This window comes from Glandiceps talaboti, chromosome 13, assembly GCF_964340395.1.
Source record: "Glandiceps talaboti chromosome 13, keGlaTala1.1, whole genome shotgun sequence".
NCBI lineage: Eukaryota > Metazoa > Hemichordata > Enteropneusta > Spengelidae > Glandiceps > Glandiceps talaboti.
In genome coordinates, this window is record NC_135561.1 from 12,657,961 (window position 1) to 12,675,543 (window position 17,583).

Here is a 17,583-nt window from a genome sequence, read left to right on the forward strand (position 1 = left end):
GTACAAGGGTGACATTGCTGAAGAGGACTTGAGGAGTAAATTTGAAATATAAACTAGCTTTTATTTAAGCATTCTGATGTAATACATTGCACTAAATCTATTTGTTAGGTCAATGACCTGCAGAGAGACGAGTCTTTATCAAATCACTTGTATCAGCTAAATATAGGATAAAACACTCATTTGTTTTATGATAAGAAAAATCATTTTAACACACATGGGTATACAGGTACTAGCTCTATATAGTACACAAGCTCATCATGGTAATACAAAGACCACACTCATGTTTTACACATACATAGGTACATTGTATTAGTTGTAGAAACAGAACAAAGAAAAAAATGCACGTTCTCAACAATTCTCAACTCAATAGGTTTATAATGAGTCGGACTACATCATCATATGTTATTCCTACACACTATCAGCTTATCACGAACGTTGCATCAGGTACTGATAGGGCAAAACAACATGGAGTACCTTACAGCCTGACTTCAAGTACGTCTGATTACCTATTGCCCTGTTTGTGGCACATCATTTGGTCAGCTTTAATAGAAAAGATATTATAAAAATATCACTTTCCCTTACCTGGTTCCACTCTTGTGCAGCTTTGTACACATTTTGTTTGTACATAATATCTGCTCGTTTACCTGACATGTGTACTAACTACCAGACTAAATAATTTTCACAAGCATGTGGAAAATTATATGGATGTACTGTTCGTACCAATTTGTCATAATGTGACATAGCACACACCGTTTCTTACAAACTGAGCTACTTTTGATTCACACTTACCATGTAGTCATGGTCATATGATGTATATTCCACAAACACTTATGCAATTTGTTTAACTGTGATGGGAAAGGCCCTTACTTCCTTTGCATACAAATGACATCACAATAAAACTAAACACATGTAGAGTAGTTGACAATGGATATATGCAAGTTACGCTCTCTATCGGTTATTTTAAATATTCTGAATAGAACAGAATTATTCTCAACTCTGAACTGGTGCCCTGGTATAAACATTAAATGATTTTAACTCATAATATAATAATTATTTCACTTTTTAACAAATCCTAATTAGTATTGGGGACTTCTCTTACCTGATTATCAAGTGATACGGTGTCACCATTCAGTTTCACTTTCAAAGGAAGGCCTGTGATTGCATCAATATTCTTTGGAATACCTTTCAAAGTTTCTCTTTCATTTTGAAACTGTTTTTAAAGTTAAGGTCAACTTCAGACACTTTTTTTATCACATAAATAAATCATTACAATGTAACATAAACCTCACTGAGTATCATATTTTTCCTGATTTATGAATTGAAATAAATAAAAAAAAATGTCATAAAATGTTTGGTATGTTTATGTGTACATTTTTTCTATGATTCTCTGGCATGCGACAATTCTGGGGAGTACCCAAAATTACATCGCCTACATTTAAGTTTGTTACTTGTCTGTGGTTGAACCTAACTGTCTAGCTTATAATCTCTCTGTACCTGTATAATACCAGATAAACTCATTACAGATATCAAACACCTGAGGGGGGGGGGGGGGGGGGTGCGCACACAAAACCTACATCATACATGTAGTAATAATGTTGTGGGTTTTTTTTTTGTGTGTGTGTGTGTGTGTGTGTGTGTGTGTGGGGGGGGGGGGGGGGCTAGCCTTGAAAGCATCTGTGGCCTGACTGACTTTCATATCATGATTTAGTGAGTTCCAGTCCCTACTGGTTTTAGGAAAGGAACTGTGTTGATATCCTTTATCACACAGTTACTATTAGTGTGAGTAAACCACAGGGGGCAGGAGAAACCAATGTAAAAACTTACACATGCTTTTGACTACATTTATATTCATTAAAGATGATACTGGAATTTAAATGAAAGTATCTTGTCGTTTGTACTTATATAATTTAATATGATTGAGTTAGTAGCAAAAATATATTCTTTTTTATAAAACACAAACAACACAGAAAAAAAAAGGTTTCGATCTGGCCCATGTCCCTTATAAATCCGGCCTGTTTATTGCACTGTCGAGATACATCATTTGCTGGTCGTACCTCCTAGCCCTTGTATCCTTGATAGGAGGTATGACCAGCTATTGAGAATATTACAAGGGCTGGGAGGTACAACCACCTAACGATGTCTCTCAACAGCATAGTAAACATGTTATTAAGAGTCTTACAATAAGATATTTACATTATAGTGTTTCAGGCTGACAATAATGACAAAACTGTATTTTTTTTAAATAATCCAATATCAAAACAAACAAACAAATAAATAAATGAATAAATAAATAAATAAATAAATAACAACATATATTGCAATGCTTATTGGCCAGAGTTTTGTATACTTCTTATTCACAGTAATTGTAATTTACGAGTAACAAACACCCCCCCCCCTCCCCTGGTTACTAAATTCAGGGAATTGACAATATCCCTCCAACTATAAGTATCCATCCAAATAAGATAGTAAAGAAAGATGAAAAACAGGAAGTCATGTCACTTGACCCCACTCATTTTTTGCATTTTGGTTATTAATTACCAACACATTTCCTTGAACTATAAAACTATAGTCAACACAAACAATAGACAACACAGAACTTTCCAACTATAGTCAATACAAACAATAGACAACACAGAACTTTCCAACTATAGTCAATACAAACAATAGATAGCACTGAATTGTACAACTATAGTCAATACAAACAATAGACAACACAGAACTTTCCAACTATAGTCAATACAAACAATAGATAGCACTGAATTGTACAACTATAGTCAATACAAACAATAGACAACACAGAACTTTCCAACTATAGTCAATACAAACAATAGATAGCACTGAATTGTACAACTATAGTCAACACAAACATTAGACAACACAGAACTTTCCAACTATAGTCAATACAAAAAAATAGATAGCACTGAATTGTACAACTATAGTCAACACAAACATTAGACAACACAGAACTTTCCAACTATAGTCAATACAAAAAAATAGATAGCACTGAATTGTACAACTGTAGTCAATACAAACAATAGACAACACAGAACTTTCCAACTGTAGTCAATACAAACAATAGATTGCACTGAATTGTACAACTATAGTCAATACAAACAATAGATAGAACTGAATTGTACAACTATAGTCAATACAAACAATAGATAGCACTGAATTGTACAATTATAGTCAATACAAACAATAGATTGCACTGAATTGTACAACTATAGTCAATACAAACAATAGATAGAACTGAATTGTACAACTATAGTCAATACAAACAATAGATAAAACTGAATTGTACAACTATAGTCAATACAAACAATAGATAGCATTGTTCAAAACACTGCAATGATGGTGTTATGTTACATCACTGACGTCATACATGTTATCTTTGATGTGAGGTCAAGGACCCAATAGACAACTTTGTACATTGACACCTAATTGTTGTTTTTTTGTCCCACAATTTGGTCTCCTCTGCTGTGAAAGGCTGGCATCTAAATTGACACATTATTTCACTTAAAATAAGATATTTGAAATAATTGTGTTTGTAATTGAAACTGAAAATGGAGTCAGTTGAACATCTTAAGAGTATCATATTTATGTGTTATTGAATTTGAACAACTGCAGTCACCAAAGTATGATATGCAATTGACGTCGACTCTCCTGAAATCGAGTGACTTGGCTCAATTAGTTTTCTCAAACTAGTCTAGTCTCTCACCCACAACTTTAAATTCTTTTGTTTTTTGGATGTTAATGTTTACTCATTATTTCATGTATGTTTCTCTTTTATGGGGAATAAATTTCAATACAATTCAATTCAATATATGTACACTGTCTGGAAAGAACCTGTGATAATGTACTGTTCACTGTAAGATTAGCTGGGATCACAGCCACATTACCTGTGTTTCATTAGGAGACCTCTTCAAGTTGAAACAAGTGTTGGTGTATTATACTTTCCGTTAAGGTATTTCGACAGTTCAAAAATGTCACCTCTTGCGTCTGAAGGTCGCCCTACTTACATATTTCAGTCTACTTTCACTATATCAATCTCTATACATTAGTTCATATTCAACAATGTATTGAGTAACTTAGTAGCTTTGCTCTATACTACATTTTGTTTTCATTTTTCATCAATATATTACTTGGTTTGTATCTTTCCGTTCACTGTATGTAGATACACTGTTCTTGTAGAATTTACTAGCAACGTTCTTTTAAGATTTTTTTTTTGGTTTCTTAATTAATGTCATGTTGGACTCTCGTTGTTGAACGAGACATGATTTCGTAACACCAAATATTAATTAACATATTCATTGAAATATATATGTAATTGGTTTAAGTTCGGGGGCAACAGGAGGATGATCAGCTGTAAACTCGATCAACTCGATCGTTTTGAGACAGGCGTTATAAATCTTCCACGGTGATATGAACGTTATGCGTGTGCAATACCGTGTCTCCATTGACTGGCCGTGGGTCTATGCTACCAGATATTCAACCAAAAGAATGCAAGTAACTTTACGTGCAGCGCTAGCGAATGATCGAAACAATGACGAACACAACAATATTCTCCAATACTGTACACAGAGAACGGAACTGTCGCCACTACACTAAAAGTAGTTGCATATACGCAATGTAGTTGTAGGAAAATGAACTTACCATCGTGAACCTATCTTCCTGTGTGCATGTTCTAGTAATTCTAGCCTAGCCCTTTTTTTCCTGCACTGTCTAGAGGAGTTGACCGGCGTGACCTTCCCACAACAGTAGTGTCATGTGACGATCGGTATTCAACTGGCCCACCTAACTTTTACAGTTATAATACCCAATCTGCCAAAATGTCGGAAACTCGAAGAAGTCTCGAAATTTACCCCAGAATATGGAAAACAGATCCATGTTCCAACAAAAACGCAGTCCCACTATGCTGCAGTAGTATATGAACTAAGTTGAGAAAAGTACTATACAGTGAAATATGTAAACAATTTGTTTATTTTTTATCTTTCAGTCTGTCATTTATGAGCATGTTTTTGGATTGCTCAACTTATGACTTTATGTGTTGGTTTAGTTTTCCGTAGATGTAAGATATACATGTATTGAAATAGTCCATTTCCATACACTAATCAACTTTACTAAAAAGGAAATTATCAAATTATTCAAACGTTTATATGCAATGGGGAACAAATTCATGGCATTTTGCGTTTAATTTGTCACGTTAGGGGAACTTCGACCTGATCTGACCCCTAGACAAAACCATTCCTGTAGAGGGACGGTAAGACAATATTATATACAATGACACAACAATAACCCCCAAATAACAGAGGGCCGTTTGACCGTGTTAATTAAAATGAAACTGTGAAATAAAAATAAAAATATTTACGTAACACTGTTGTATCAAATAAATTGAATGAATGCGTCGAGATCAAACAGAGATGCTAAGATCAACAAACTTTGTGTTTTCGCAACCTTTGTACCCGATATCCCAGGATGCAGTGGTCTGGGGTGAAATTCTTAAGATGGCTGCGGAGGAGCAGAAAGAAAAGAAACGGCAGATATCACCTGCAGCAACAGCCTACCTAGTGCTTTACAATGTCGTCTTGTGTGCAGGGTAAGTCAATTGTTATAAATTGTCTACCAGCCAATAAAAACTCTACCGTGAAATTTGTGCATCTGATGAAGAGGCGTGTCCGCTATTCGTGCACGTTTTGCTGAATGACCCTACATCACACATGCGTGATTTTTACATGTAATTTTTTTTACCCCTGTCACGGCAATACATGTAATAACTACATGGATGTGTATCTAATATCTAAAATAATCGATGTTCTCGATTTTATCACCAGTTTATAAAAACCTCACATGAAGAAATTGTTTATTTCCATCATACTTTAGAACTAGACTTTTTTTTCCAGTTTTTGCTCTGTCCTAAAAAAAATTGTGCTTGCTTCATCCTCATCACTGGGCAATTCTCATAAATTGTAGCATTTTCGTGTACACATCATTCCAAAAAACAGTATGTGCATAACAATTAGAAAATAATGACTTTTATCGAAAAAAATTGCTTCTTAATATTATTTGGGAAAACTGTATTCAAATTTCAAATGAGAAATTTGATCATACATAAAATAACAATGATACTTTATATGAGTATTCAAGCCAATAGATGAAGAAATATTAGATAATTATTTAGATATATTGGTAATTCACAAGTCAGAAGCTATTTAATGAGGCTGAAGATATTTCCTGAATTTGACACAATGGTAGATATATATATATATATATATATATATATATATATATATATATATATATATATATATATATATATATATATATATATATATTTTTTATAACATTTAGTCTAATAGATAAAAAATGTACATTTTTCATTTTCATTTTTGTATCAAAAGTCAGTCAGAATATAACGCAATCATGGAATGATTATAATTTATATTAGCTGTGATCAGAAATATTATCTGACTTGAAAATAATTTGTAAATGATTCACTGACATTAGGATTACTATAATACTGTATTATCAGTGAAGTGTTTTGCTAAAGGTTGATGAACCCCCCTGATAACAAAAAGGGGGATGGGTTCAAACTTGCATAGTTTTCCATACAATCTATCATACTTTTGTTTAGGAACCCTGGTAGAATGATTGGGAAACCCTGGTTGATATATCTACTGACCACCCTTCACAAAAACACTGGTGCAACCATAGAGATTACATGTACATACATAGATCTTTCTTTTGTCAAGTTCAAGACCAACTTTATTCTAAAGCTCAGCCAGACAACTGTTTTTCACACCTAATTTTTATCCAAATTTGACAGTTGCTTTGCATTTGAAATTATTTAATTATATGAAATATAATTGAGAAAAACCTAAAAGTTCTGTACTTTTTCTCTAAGAAAATGTCATGACTGTCATACGATAGGTAATTTTAACAAATTGCTAAAAATAACAACTTCTCAGACGACTTGGAAAGTGAGATGTCAGAGTATAGTTGGTAGTGTACTTTATCATCAACACAAATAAAGGGTCAGAAATTGTTTAAAATGTAGAACAGTGGACAGGTTATCTAATAAATACTCATTTATATGCAAGCTAGGGGGTCAGAGGTAGGGACAGGAACAGAGTAAGACCCCCCTATTATCAGCAGTAGTGGGTACAAAAATGACTTGAACCTTTGTAGTGGACTTCTCAAAGAACTCTAATTTGATGGCATCGTAAACCTGCAGAGCATAGTGACTTTTTTATGTCTACCTCAGATGGAATTTTGTAAACCTAGATATTTTCACTACTAGAACATTTATTGATTTTACAGTCTTCAGCTAGTTCTGAAAGACTAATTTTTACTAATTACCAGACACGAACATTGTGTTGGTCACTACAAGAAGTCATTTTAGTCACTACTGAGTTTTACATTTTTGTTTTCTAGCAAAATGTGTGAAAATAAGTCTTCAGCGAAAATTTCCAAGTTTTACTCCATTAAATGGTATTGTGATACTTGGGTAACATTGAATTACAATAACTGGCACACTACATCAAGGGAATTAGGAATGAACTTTTATCAAAGTTTATGATGATATAATGTATAGACAGAATCATGCACCCATGTCATCGTACTTTACAGCAGTATAGTATAACTAAATCATGGACTAAAATTAAATCATTTCACCAGTTCCTGTATGGAGAATGCATCTGTGCTTTTTTGAACTATGTTATTAACATAGTATGCGCCTTAGTGATAAAAATCTTACACTTTTGCTGTTCTTTTTTTTCAAGAAAGAACAAGCTCATTCTCAGTAAAAAGTATTAAAAAAATGTCAGGGCTCAACATACAAATGACTGAATCAGAGATTAAAATGATATCAAAATTATTAAAATCCAACATGGCTGCCGATTACTGTGTTAACGATAAGGGAAAATAGAAGATTGACGCTTTCCTTGAAAACAAGACAAATGAAACCCTAATATTTCTTTTATTATTTCAAAAGGTTCAAGAATTCGTATGGCAAAATTTGGAGATATTTTAAGAACTTCGATATTCAGGGAAAAGTGTCCCCATGGCACATCCATGATCCTACCAGGACATTTTTCACTGACATAGTAATATGACATTCTGTGGAGATGAACATTAAATTTATAACTTTGTAACTTAATAGTATCTTATATATATATGGACAGTGGTTATATCATTCATTATATATTTCACAAGTATGTTTATTTTTGCAATAAGGCAATCAGTGACTGTTACCATCCATTTGATCCATCAGTTGATTACTTACCAGTATTACAGATTGTTGGTGGCCAAGTTTTCAGCTTGTGCACTCTTACCACTGCAGTCTGGGATCACGCGAACACTGCTCAGTGTTTTGTTAAGGGCAGTAAGCAGGTAAAATCTACCGGGTTTCTTCAGTGATTTTACTTGGCTTTCCAAACAAAACTATGGTAGATTGTATTGGAAACTATACAACTTTTGTTTTTTGCTTCTGTCCCTCTTTTCTGTTACCGGGGTTCCCCAACTGTAGCAAAGACACTGTCAGTACATGTACATGTACAATATACTCAACAACTTCATATGTTCATAAGAAATAACCTGCACAAATTTACGCCTTGTAAATATCTGTCAAAAGAATTTTTCATGGATTTTTTTTTCAAGTTTTAATAAATACAATTGTGAAATAATACACAAGAAAAGAGAACACATGAACTATACAGCAGACTCGGACTTGACAACAAGAAAAGGGAGAGCGATGGCATGTTTAGAATTTACAATTAAATAATTAGAGAAATGAATTCTTAGGATTTGAGAATGTGTAGAAGCGATACAAATTAAAGCCAACATATAGAAGGACTAGCATTACCACGCTATTTAATATCTTAACGTTTTGATTTTGAATTTCACTGCCCTTCTTTGTCTATGATGATAGCTTTGTTCCGCTGGTCTAGAAGCCACGCCATGCCATGCCACGCCACGCCACGCCATGACATGCCACGCCACACACATAACATGTGCAAAATATTAGCGACATGAATAGAATATGATGTACATAATTAGAGTGAGGTTGCATTTCTATGACAACCCCCTAATTGTGGATTCAGCATGTGAGCTGATGGCACAATTTAAATATATCTTATTATGTATTCTTTGACCAATATCCGTCTATACAGGAATGGCATTCTAGACCAGTGGGATACAACTATCATTGTAGATGAAGAAGGACAGTGAAATTCAAAATCAAAAATGTCAGTTAGGAATGTGCCCTCTAATGATAGCCAAGTTTTATTGTTGTGAGTCAAAATGATAACAACTGACATTTCTTATGAGTCACCACATAGTAAGAGATAGGGGAACACCAAATTTTGGTGCGTCATTAGAAATTGTGTGCATTAGTGGCACGTCAAATTGGCGTAGTGGTCACACTGGTTAGGATAGCAAATAGAGTGATAGCACTAGTCATTCAAGTATACGTGTAGGTTGTATTATGATTTGGCTCAGAAAATTGTTTCAACTTCATCATCTTCTGAGTTCAACAGAAAATAAGAAAATAAGAAGTATGTGCAAAGACAGCAATTCATTAATTTAACATGCTTGCATGACATATTAGTTATAAATAATTTCATTTTGTCTGGCATAGTCGGTAATAATATAGTCAAAGCGATTAAATAATTGATTGACAGCCACAAGTGGGAGGTCTAAGGAACATACTAGGATATTAATGTCTACTCGCTTGTCTTGGTTGTAAAATAAATAATCATGTGACAAAATCCTGCATCATGAATAATGAAAACTCACTGTATCAGGTCAAAGGTCACTATGGCAGTTCAAAGGTCAGGGTAAGTCGGCATGATAACCATAACAGCTGCAAACTGTAGTCCATTGAATGTCTTATAAAGACAAATGAAGATTCATAAACAAAATAGTTCAGATAACGAAGTGATTTCGTCTGTGTTTTACTGGATTTAACAATGATTTATTTGGGCAGCTTGTTAGCTTGAAACATTGATGATAATATATTACATGCAACAGTTCATGTTCATAAACTCTGGGGTTCATACTCGGTAATGAAATTTCTACTGACAGTCAAAATATTTCTTGGAAGCGAATTCCAAATTTTCACCGATGTCTTGTCAGGACGTCAGGGGGTGTACTACAATGGGCTATTTGGGGTTCGCTTATAGAAATATTTTGACTCTGTGAGTAGAAATTTCATTATTAAACATATTACATGTTTAAGATAATGAAATATAAGATATATATAGATTTGGGAATAGTCAATAATTATGGACATTCCAGGGAATGAGTGTTTCAGAATGAATGCAATTACACAGTATCTATATGTAATGAGTTTTCTATAAATTTATGTAGCTGATGTCAAAAACCAGTGTTGCAGCCAGCCTTTTGAAAGAGTGGGACATAGTGTCCCAAGACTATCATTTTTCTGGGTCATCATAGATTTTTGGGGGACATTATAAGATAAGTGTCAATGGTGTTGCAGCATAACTGTACAGTTTTTAGAAATATTTACTCACATGCTGATCCATGCTAGATATTTGCTGAATGATTATCCGGTTGCCTATCCAACCCTGTTGTTATCTATACAATATTTGTGATCATTTGGCTGTTGCTATAGGCGTGGTCATGTTGCTGAACATAATTGCATATAAATTTAGTGTGGGTCATTTATGACCCATCACTTCCCAAATTGTGGGTCAGGTCCAAAAAATGTGTGTCAAATGACCCAAAAAAAACCTCTGGCTGCAACACTGAAAAACATGAAATAACAAAACATTAGGCCTAACAAAAATTGTGTGGTTCTGATTATGCTCAAAATAGGTGGGGTAGGTAGATTTTATATATATATATATATTTTCTTTTTCATGTGTGAGTGTCTAGTTCAGATAGTTATGTTTTCTGTTGTTTTCCATATGGTCACTGTGTTATTGGTTTCTTCTCATCAGATGTACAGCCATTACAGTTTGGAAGAACAGTTTCATATTGTCTTTTTAAGTTGACATCAGTTTCTGCATCCACTGTTTCTTGCAAGACTTAACAATTTTCACAATTGTATTACCCATTTCTCAAATATGTCCCCCAAAAAAGTTTAACGATGGTGTAAAAAACTAGGTAGGGTTGAGTAACCAGAACCAAATAATTTTTTTAGGCCTCAGCAGAGAAACACTTCCTTGTCTAATGGCAATTGTCTTTCTCTACTCTACAACATACATTTTTTATATCAATTCACATCATAAATTCTTGTTCTCTTTCTCCAAATTATATCTGTTCATATTCATTTCACTTTGCAGCAAATTGTGAGGTTGGATCATTTAATGTGAATTAAAATTGAGAATTTCAGAAGGAAAGTGTTTTTTTTTTTGGCATATTGCAAATCACTTGACAAATATCAAACCCATAATAAATGTTAGAGAAGGAGAAATCATGGTAAACCCAATGGTTTGGAAAAGCTAATGCTGCCATGTGCATAGCCTAGGAATATTCGTATCAGCCTGAAATAATTAAAGACTCTGGCAAATAATGTATTTATTGTAAATATGTTCACCAAAACACTACAAAGTAAAAGATAAATAAATCAGGTTATAATTGAAACACTAGTTTTGTTTTCATTGACAATAAATAGATACAGTGATGAGGCACCAGGTGTTTGTGTTAAGGGTGGTAAGCTGGTAAAATGTATCTATAACTGGGGTTCCCATGTTGTTTTACAGGGGTTCTCAAACTAAAGTATGGTAGATTTTATCAACTATGCAGCTTTTCAGGGGTTTCATTAGAAGCCGGATGCTGGAGAAAGTACTCGCCTACTCTTGTCATTTCTCCGGCTACATTAAAAATTAATGAAACCCCTGCTTTTACTCCTTCCCCCATGGGGGGGGGGGGGGGGGGGGGGGTGTTCCCCAATCTTAGCAAATACTGGGCACAGTATGTTGCAAGCTGATTGAAATCTAGTCTAGAGGCCAACTGCTTTGAATTTCTTCTCATGTCTAGCGCAATAAGGTGTTGAGATGAAATTGAAATGAAGCCATCCATACAGTCATTAACAACATGTCTCTTTAATCAATAACAGAATTCTGTCCAATGATAACAAAGTAGTTGTCATCACACTCAGCCATTCAAACCAATTCTTTGAAAAGCTTATTAATTGTTGTCAACAAAGTGACACGAATTAACATATATCAACAGAAAGTAACAATGGTTGTATCAATAATTTGGTTTTGAAATATGCTGTTTGATAGTTTGACTATTTCATCTAAGCACACATCATGCATGTGCAGGCATGTGATATTTGAAACAGGGTTTGGCTTGCTATCCTGCCTCATGAGACTGAAATCAGATTTTTAATTAAACACCCAGTCTGATAGATGTTGAAGCTGCCTGCAGGGATCAGGAATGAACGTGTTAAAATTGTACACAAATGGTAATCTGATTGGTTCATGTATAAACTTGTAAAATTTGTATTAATATGAAATTGAAATGTTTGGATTGTTCGACAGTGATGGGATGTTTAATGTACAGTGTTTGTGTAGTTTGTAAGGTACCCTTTGATGGGGCGCTATCACACATTGGTAAAAAATAAGTCAAATCTGCTAGGGGGTTTCCCAGTCATTTTGTCCAGGTTCCCAAATAAAATTATGGTAGATGGTGAGCAATACTAAGACATCACTTTCACGCCTTTTTCCCCCTTTCTGTGAAGTCAATGTTATTCTTTCTGAGTGCCAGTTGGTACTAAACAGTGTGCAGAGAACCTTTTTGGAGTAAAAGGATTGAAATTTCTTTTTTTCTTTTTTTTTATAGATGGACTTCTATCGGAGTCATTATGGTAAAACACTATTTGGAGACCAACTCCATGGATGGCATGTATGAAGCCTTTGAGATGCCTCTTAAAGTGTTCCAAACAGCTGCAGTACTTGAGGTAGGTACTTTGTAACAACCTGAGTACAGATTTCTTTCGGAAGACATTGTGAAAAGACGTAAGACATCCTATATGACATGAGATATATCTTCATGCTTAAAAAAAAAACACTTCCACAGCATCAGAATAAAGGTAATTGATAGAATGGATATGACTGGAAATCCCTAGTCAGAGTCCTAATATTTATCTCTGTGTTTTTAATTTCAGATACTACATGCAATCATTGGTATAGTTCCTTCATCTGTTGTGCTTACTGCATTTCAAGTCTTCTCAAGGGTGTTTCTACTCTGGGGAATTGTACATAGTATACCAGAGGTGAGAACTTTCGTGCAGTATATCATGTGCCGGTTTAAAAAAAAAAAAAAAGATTGTATTTTTTGGACACTAGGAGTGCTCTTTGGAAACAGGAAGTGAGGGTTACTTTGATCATCAATTAATGGCAGAACCCTTTATATGTCACGATTATTTTTCAGGAAGACATTGGGGAATAAAATAATTACACCTTGTCAAGCATAATTTTAAGAAATTTGGGGAAATAATCACAATTTAGAATACTTTGACTCCTATTTTGAGCACTGCAAAACTAATGTCTTGGACACAAGTTGTCATGACATCTAACAACCAGGATGTAAAAAAAAAACCTATAGTTTTGGTTCAAATGCATTTCAACATGGCTTGTATTTGTAATACATAATATTATTGTTTTCTTTTTTTTTTCAGGTGCAAAATCAGATAGGAGTTACTACATTCATGTTGGCGTGGACACCGACCGAGATAATCCGTTATGCATTCTATACCTTTGGTTTAATGAATAGATTACCATATATTATCACATGGTGTCGTTATACACTCTTCATTATACTCTATCCATTAGGTGTTATGGTAAGCTAACTTTTTGAAATATTTTTGCAAATCACAAGAGTGGTTCTCAGACAACCACGCCATCCAAAAATGATTACTCAAAGACAACTACCCTACTTCAGCTCAAATTGAACACTTCCAAGGAATTGACACAAAACATTTAAAGGCCCATGACACAATATTAATGTTTTGTTATCAAGGAAGGCAAAAGGATGGTTTGATTCAAAATTAATCAGCTCAGTATGTTAGGAGGGTGTTGCTCAGTTTAACCCTACTGAACAATGCAGATTTTCCCTGGGTACTCTGGTTTTGCCTTGCTTCAACACTAGGACAATGCACAAGTGGTGACTGTATTATGGTTTTGCCCTGCTTTAACCCTAGGGTATTTTTTAGGGCACTGCATATGTGTTGACCCTATTGTGGTACTCAGGTTTTGCTTTGCTTCAACTCTAGGGTATTTTTAGGGCACTGCATATGTAGTGACCGTATTGTGATTTATGAATTAAAATGGAATTAAAACATTTAATATATATATTACACCTACCCTGTGTTTTCTCTTTATTTTACAGGGAGAATTGACAACTTTCTACAAGTCTTTGTCGTACATTAAGGAGTCTGAAATGTTTTCGATGACACTGCCCAATGACTATAATGTGTCCTTCAATTTCTATTATTTTGTCATTGTCACTTTGATAATGTACATACCAGGTAAGCTACATTTTCTAACAAACAAGTAATTCATTTATTTTATTTAGCATGGATGAACTGAGGTACAGTAATGCTGTAATCATAGTAAAATGTGTGTGTGTGTGTGTGTGTGTGTGTGTGTGTGTGTGTGTGTGTGTGTGTACAAATCCAAGGTCTTACTACAAATATAATGTGTGTGCATGCGTGCGTGTATGTATGTATGTATGTATGTATGTATGTATGTATGTATGTCTGTGTGTGTGTGTATGTATATATGTATATGTGTGTGTGTGTACAAATCCAGGGTCTTACTACAAATACAATATTTATTATGCAGTGACAAATTACCCACAAAAAAGTGTAAACTCAGTTTATGCCCCTTTAACAATATTGTATGACTTATTTGTTTGTTCGTTTGTTTGTTTGCAGTGTTTCCTAGGCTCTACTCTCACATGATAAGACAAAGGAAGAAGATAATCGGTGGTAGATCTGTGAAGCAAGATTAAACAACATGTTTGTAGCGAGAAGAATCTATGCAATTACTACACTCAACAGTACATGTATTGATGTACACTGTGTGTCATTGGCAGGACAGTGACACATGGTTGAAACTCTTCAGCTGACACTCATCCAACAAATCAACTCTGTTCCAACACCTAGTGCATGGTGTGAGGCTAATTAGTATTAATTTATGTTAATTATATTAATGATATTCTGATATTCAAATTTCATGCTAATGCAGAGTATTCATTGGCCTCACACCATGCACTGTACTGCTCAAAGTGTGATTCCATTGTTGAAGCCAAATTGTAAATTATCGAAAATTAGGATATGTTGACTTCAAGGTCATTTAATAGACATTTAATACCTACAGTACTCATCATGTGATTGGTCATTGCACAGGTGTACATAGAATTGTTATTCCAGGTGCTAATAAGGATTAAGCATACAATATTCAAATTAGCTAGGATCTCGCATCTATTAAGATATATCAAAATACAAAATGTAGTATGAAATAAATGAGGAAAACAGATAAATCATTTCAATATCACCAGGTATATGGTGCAATAGACTTATTTTTAACAAGTTACTTTTTTCCACAGGGTTTAAGATTGAGATTTAAGGTTTTGTTTTTTTTAAATGTGCAATGTTGTTTTTGAGAAACATTGACACCGTTAAAGGGATTTATTTTGATGACATTACTAGTCATCATTTAAGAAACCAGTTACTGATGGGGGGGGGGGGGGGGTGATAAACAACTGAATTGGATTAATAACACTTGGCACAGTATGTTGGAAGTACAGAGACTTGTATTACATTTGATCATTTGATAAGAACAGTTTTATGGCCACATTGAAGTTTAGTAGAAAGGTAAAGAAAGTAATATAAAAAATTCATACATACATTTTACATCAAAACACACACAAAAAAAAACTTAATCTGCAAAAATGAGAAAGATAAGGCAAAAAAATAACTGTGTGTTCCCAATATAATGGCCCCAGAAAATAGGGTAAGTAGGTCAGGATTTCATTTTATATTATTTTATCTTTTTAATTATTTTTATTTTTGAAAAATATTGCTTCGACCCAAAAACAAACAAAATGTCGGTGACTATATATCTTCTGTGATACTTTTAATGAAATATGAAAAGACTTCCTAGGGGAAAGAAAACAGACGTACATGAAGGTCAAGAAGACAAAGAATTTCTTATCTTTTTATTTTAAATTTTTTAAAAAAATGTTGAGGGTTGGAGGCTTATTGGAAATCTACTCTTTTTTTTAATACACCCTAAATGATACGTCAGCAAAAATTTGGAATTCTGTTCCTAGAAATATTTTGACTGTGAGTAGAAATCTCATTACTATGTATGAACCCAGAGTACATACGATTCATTCTCGCACATATTTTTTTTATTTGGCCTAAACTCATTTTGATCGTTATTTGACATTTATCTTAGTGTATAAAAAGATAAATTATACAAAAATCAAAATTAGAATGCCAGACGACACTCATCAGTAAACTGAAAATGATCCAAAATTGCTTCCAGTTAATAATAAGTTAGAAGGATGAAAGAAAGTTCAAGGACTGCAGTTCACATTTTTTTTTTAAACTTAGTCATGAACTTGGTACTGTTGATATATTATAAACTTGATCCTTATACAATGCATCACACCTTGAGCAAACTTTTGAGTGAATCAAAATTATTTTATTATGAGAAAAATGCTGTACCATCATTATTTTTCTGGAGTGGTATTTATTTAAAAACTGAAATATGATGTATTTTTTGACATTCTTGATGAACTTTTTAAGAGTGATTTGCAATGTAGCCAGTGATTTGCAAAAGTAGCCAGGCATAGAGTCAGCCACAAATATGTAAATTGAATGAATGAATAAAAAGAAGGCGTTGTGAGTAAAGAATTGTCATTGGTACGGTAGCAATGCAAGATATAACGAGAGAAGTTTCAAGAAATGTTTCGAGACTGTGCGTGCTTTGAAGACCTGACAACCATCATTAAAAGACAAAATGTTTCGTGTACATTTTTTAAAAGAATTACCATCTCAACAACATACCTGGACAACATAAATTTTTTTGTCACATCGTGACAGACCGACCATGGAATAAATTCAATTCTCGTTACCTGTTATAACATTTTACCTAGTCTGGAGTCAAGTCCAACTGAACAACATGCCTTCACACTAGACTACAATTAGATGTTATTCCCAATATTTTTCTTCGTTCAGCTAAGGAAAATACAGATGACCTAAGGGGGCCTCTGTCACTACAATTCACTAGACAAGTGGTGACAACCCTTAGGTCACGAGTATTTTCTGGCTGAATGAAGAAAAATATCAGAGAATATCATAATTATACAAGCACCATTAACATCACAGAAAAATCGAGGGAACGTATGGCAATTTTGAACGTTTTGACTGATATTTCAAAAACAGTAGAACCAGTGGTGAAGACACACGTGGTCGTGACATAAAAGCGCGTTGTCATGACGTAGAAAGATTAGAGTATTATATTCCTTATTTTTTGTTTAATTTGGCTCGTGCATGGTATAATTTACTGTATGCTAGAGTGTCAAAATTGTACAAAAAATGATCAA

The 17,583-nt window shown here is 33.9% G+C and overlaps 2 protein-coding genes across 3 annotated transcripts in view; one reads left to right on the plus strand and one right to left on the minus strand.

Annotated features, from left to right (window-relative positions):
* LOC144444607 (ras-related protein Rab-32-like) overlaps positions 1–4,757 on the minus strand; it is a 21,378-nt gene extending 16,621 nt beyond the window's left edge. Inside the window, exon 1 of one of the 2 annotated variants that reach the window (XM_078134092.1) lies at positions 4,654–4,757. In XM_078134092.1, the coding sequence (XP_077990218.1) occupies positions 4,654–4,656 (3 nt within the window). In that variant the 5' untranslated portion in view covers positions 4,657–4,757. Of the gene's footprint in view, positions 1–582; positions 723–4,653 lie in introns of those variants that run through there. The other variant, XM_078134091.1, reaches the window with a different exon arrangement.
* A 737-nt stretch (positions 4,758–5,494) lies between these two features.
* LOC144444698 (very-long-chain (3R)-3-hydroxyacyl-CoA dehydratase 2-like) lies at positions 5,495–15,648 on the plus strand. The gene is made up of 6 exons (XM_078134212.1): positions 5,495–5,596; positions 12,808–12,925; positions 13,133–13,240; positions 13,646–13,807; positions 14,356–14,494; positions 14,903–15,648. The coding sequence occupies exons 1-6, from the start codon at positions 5,505–5,507 to the stop codon at positions 14,977–14,979; spliced, it is 696 nt and encodes a 231-aa protein (XP_077990338.1). The 5' UTR covers positions 5,495–5,504; the 3' UTR covers positions 14,980–15,648.
* The last annotated feature ends 1,935 nt before the right edge of the window (positions 15,649–17,583 follow it).

Excerpts from the sequence above, each read along its gene's own strand:
- LOC144444698 (XM_078134212.1), top strand. The coding sequence starts at position 5,505 with ATGGCTGCGGAGGAGCAGAAAGAAAAGAAACGGCAGATATCACCTGCA. Across the intron at positions 5,597-12,807 it reads AATGTCGTCTTGTGTGCAGG|ATGGACTTCTATCGGAGTCA; the intron begins GTAAGTCAATTG and ends TTTTTTTTATAG. Across the intron at positions 14,495-14,902 it reads TTTGATAATGTACATACCAG|TGTTTCCTAGGCTCTACTCT; the intron begins GTAAGCTACATT and ends GTTTGTTTGCAG.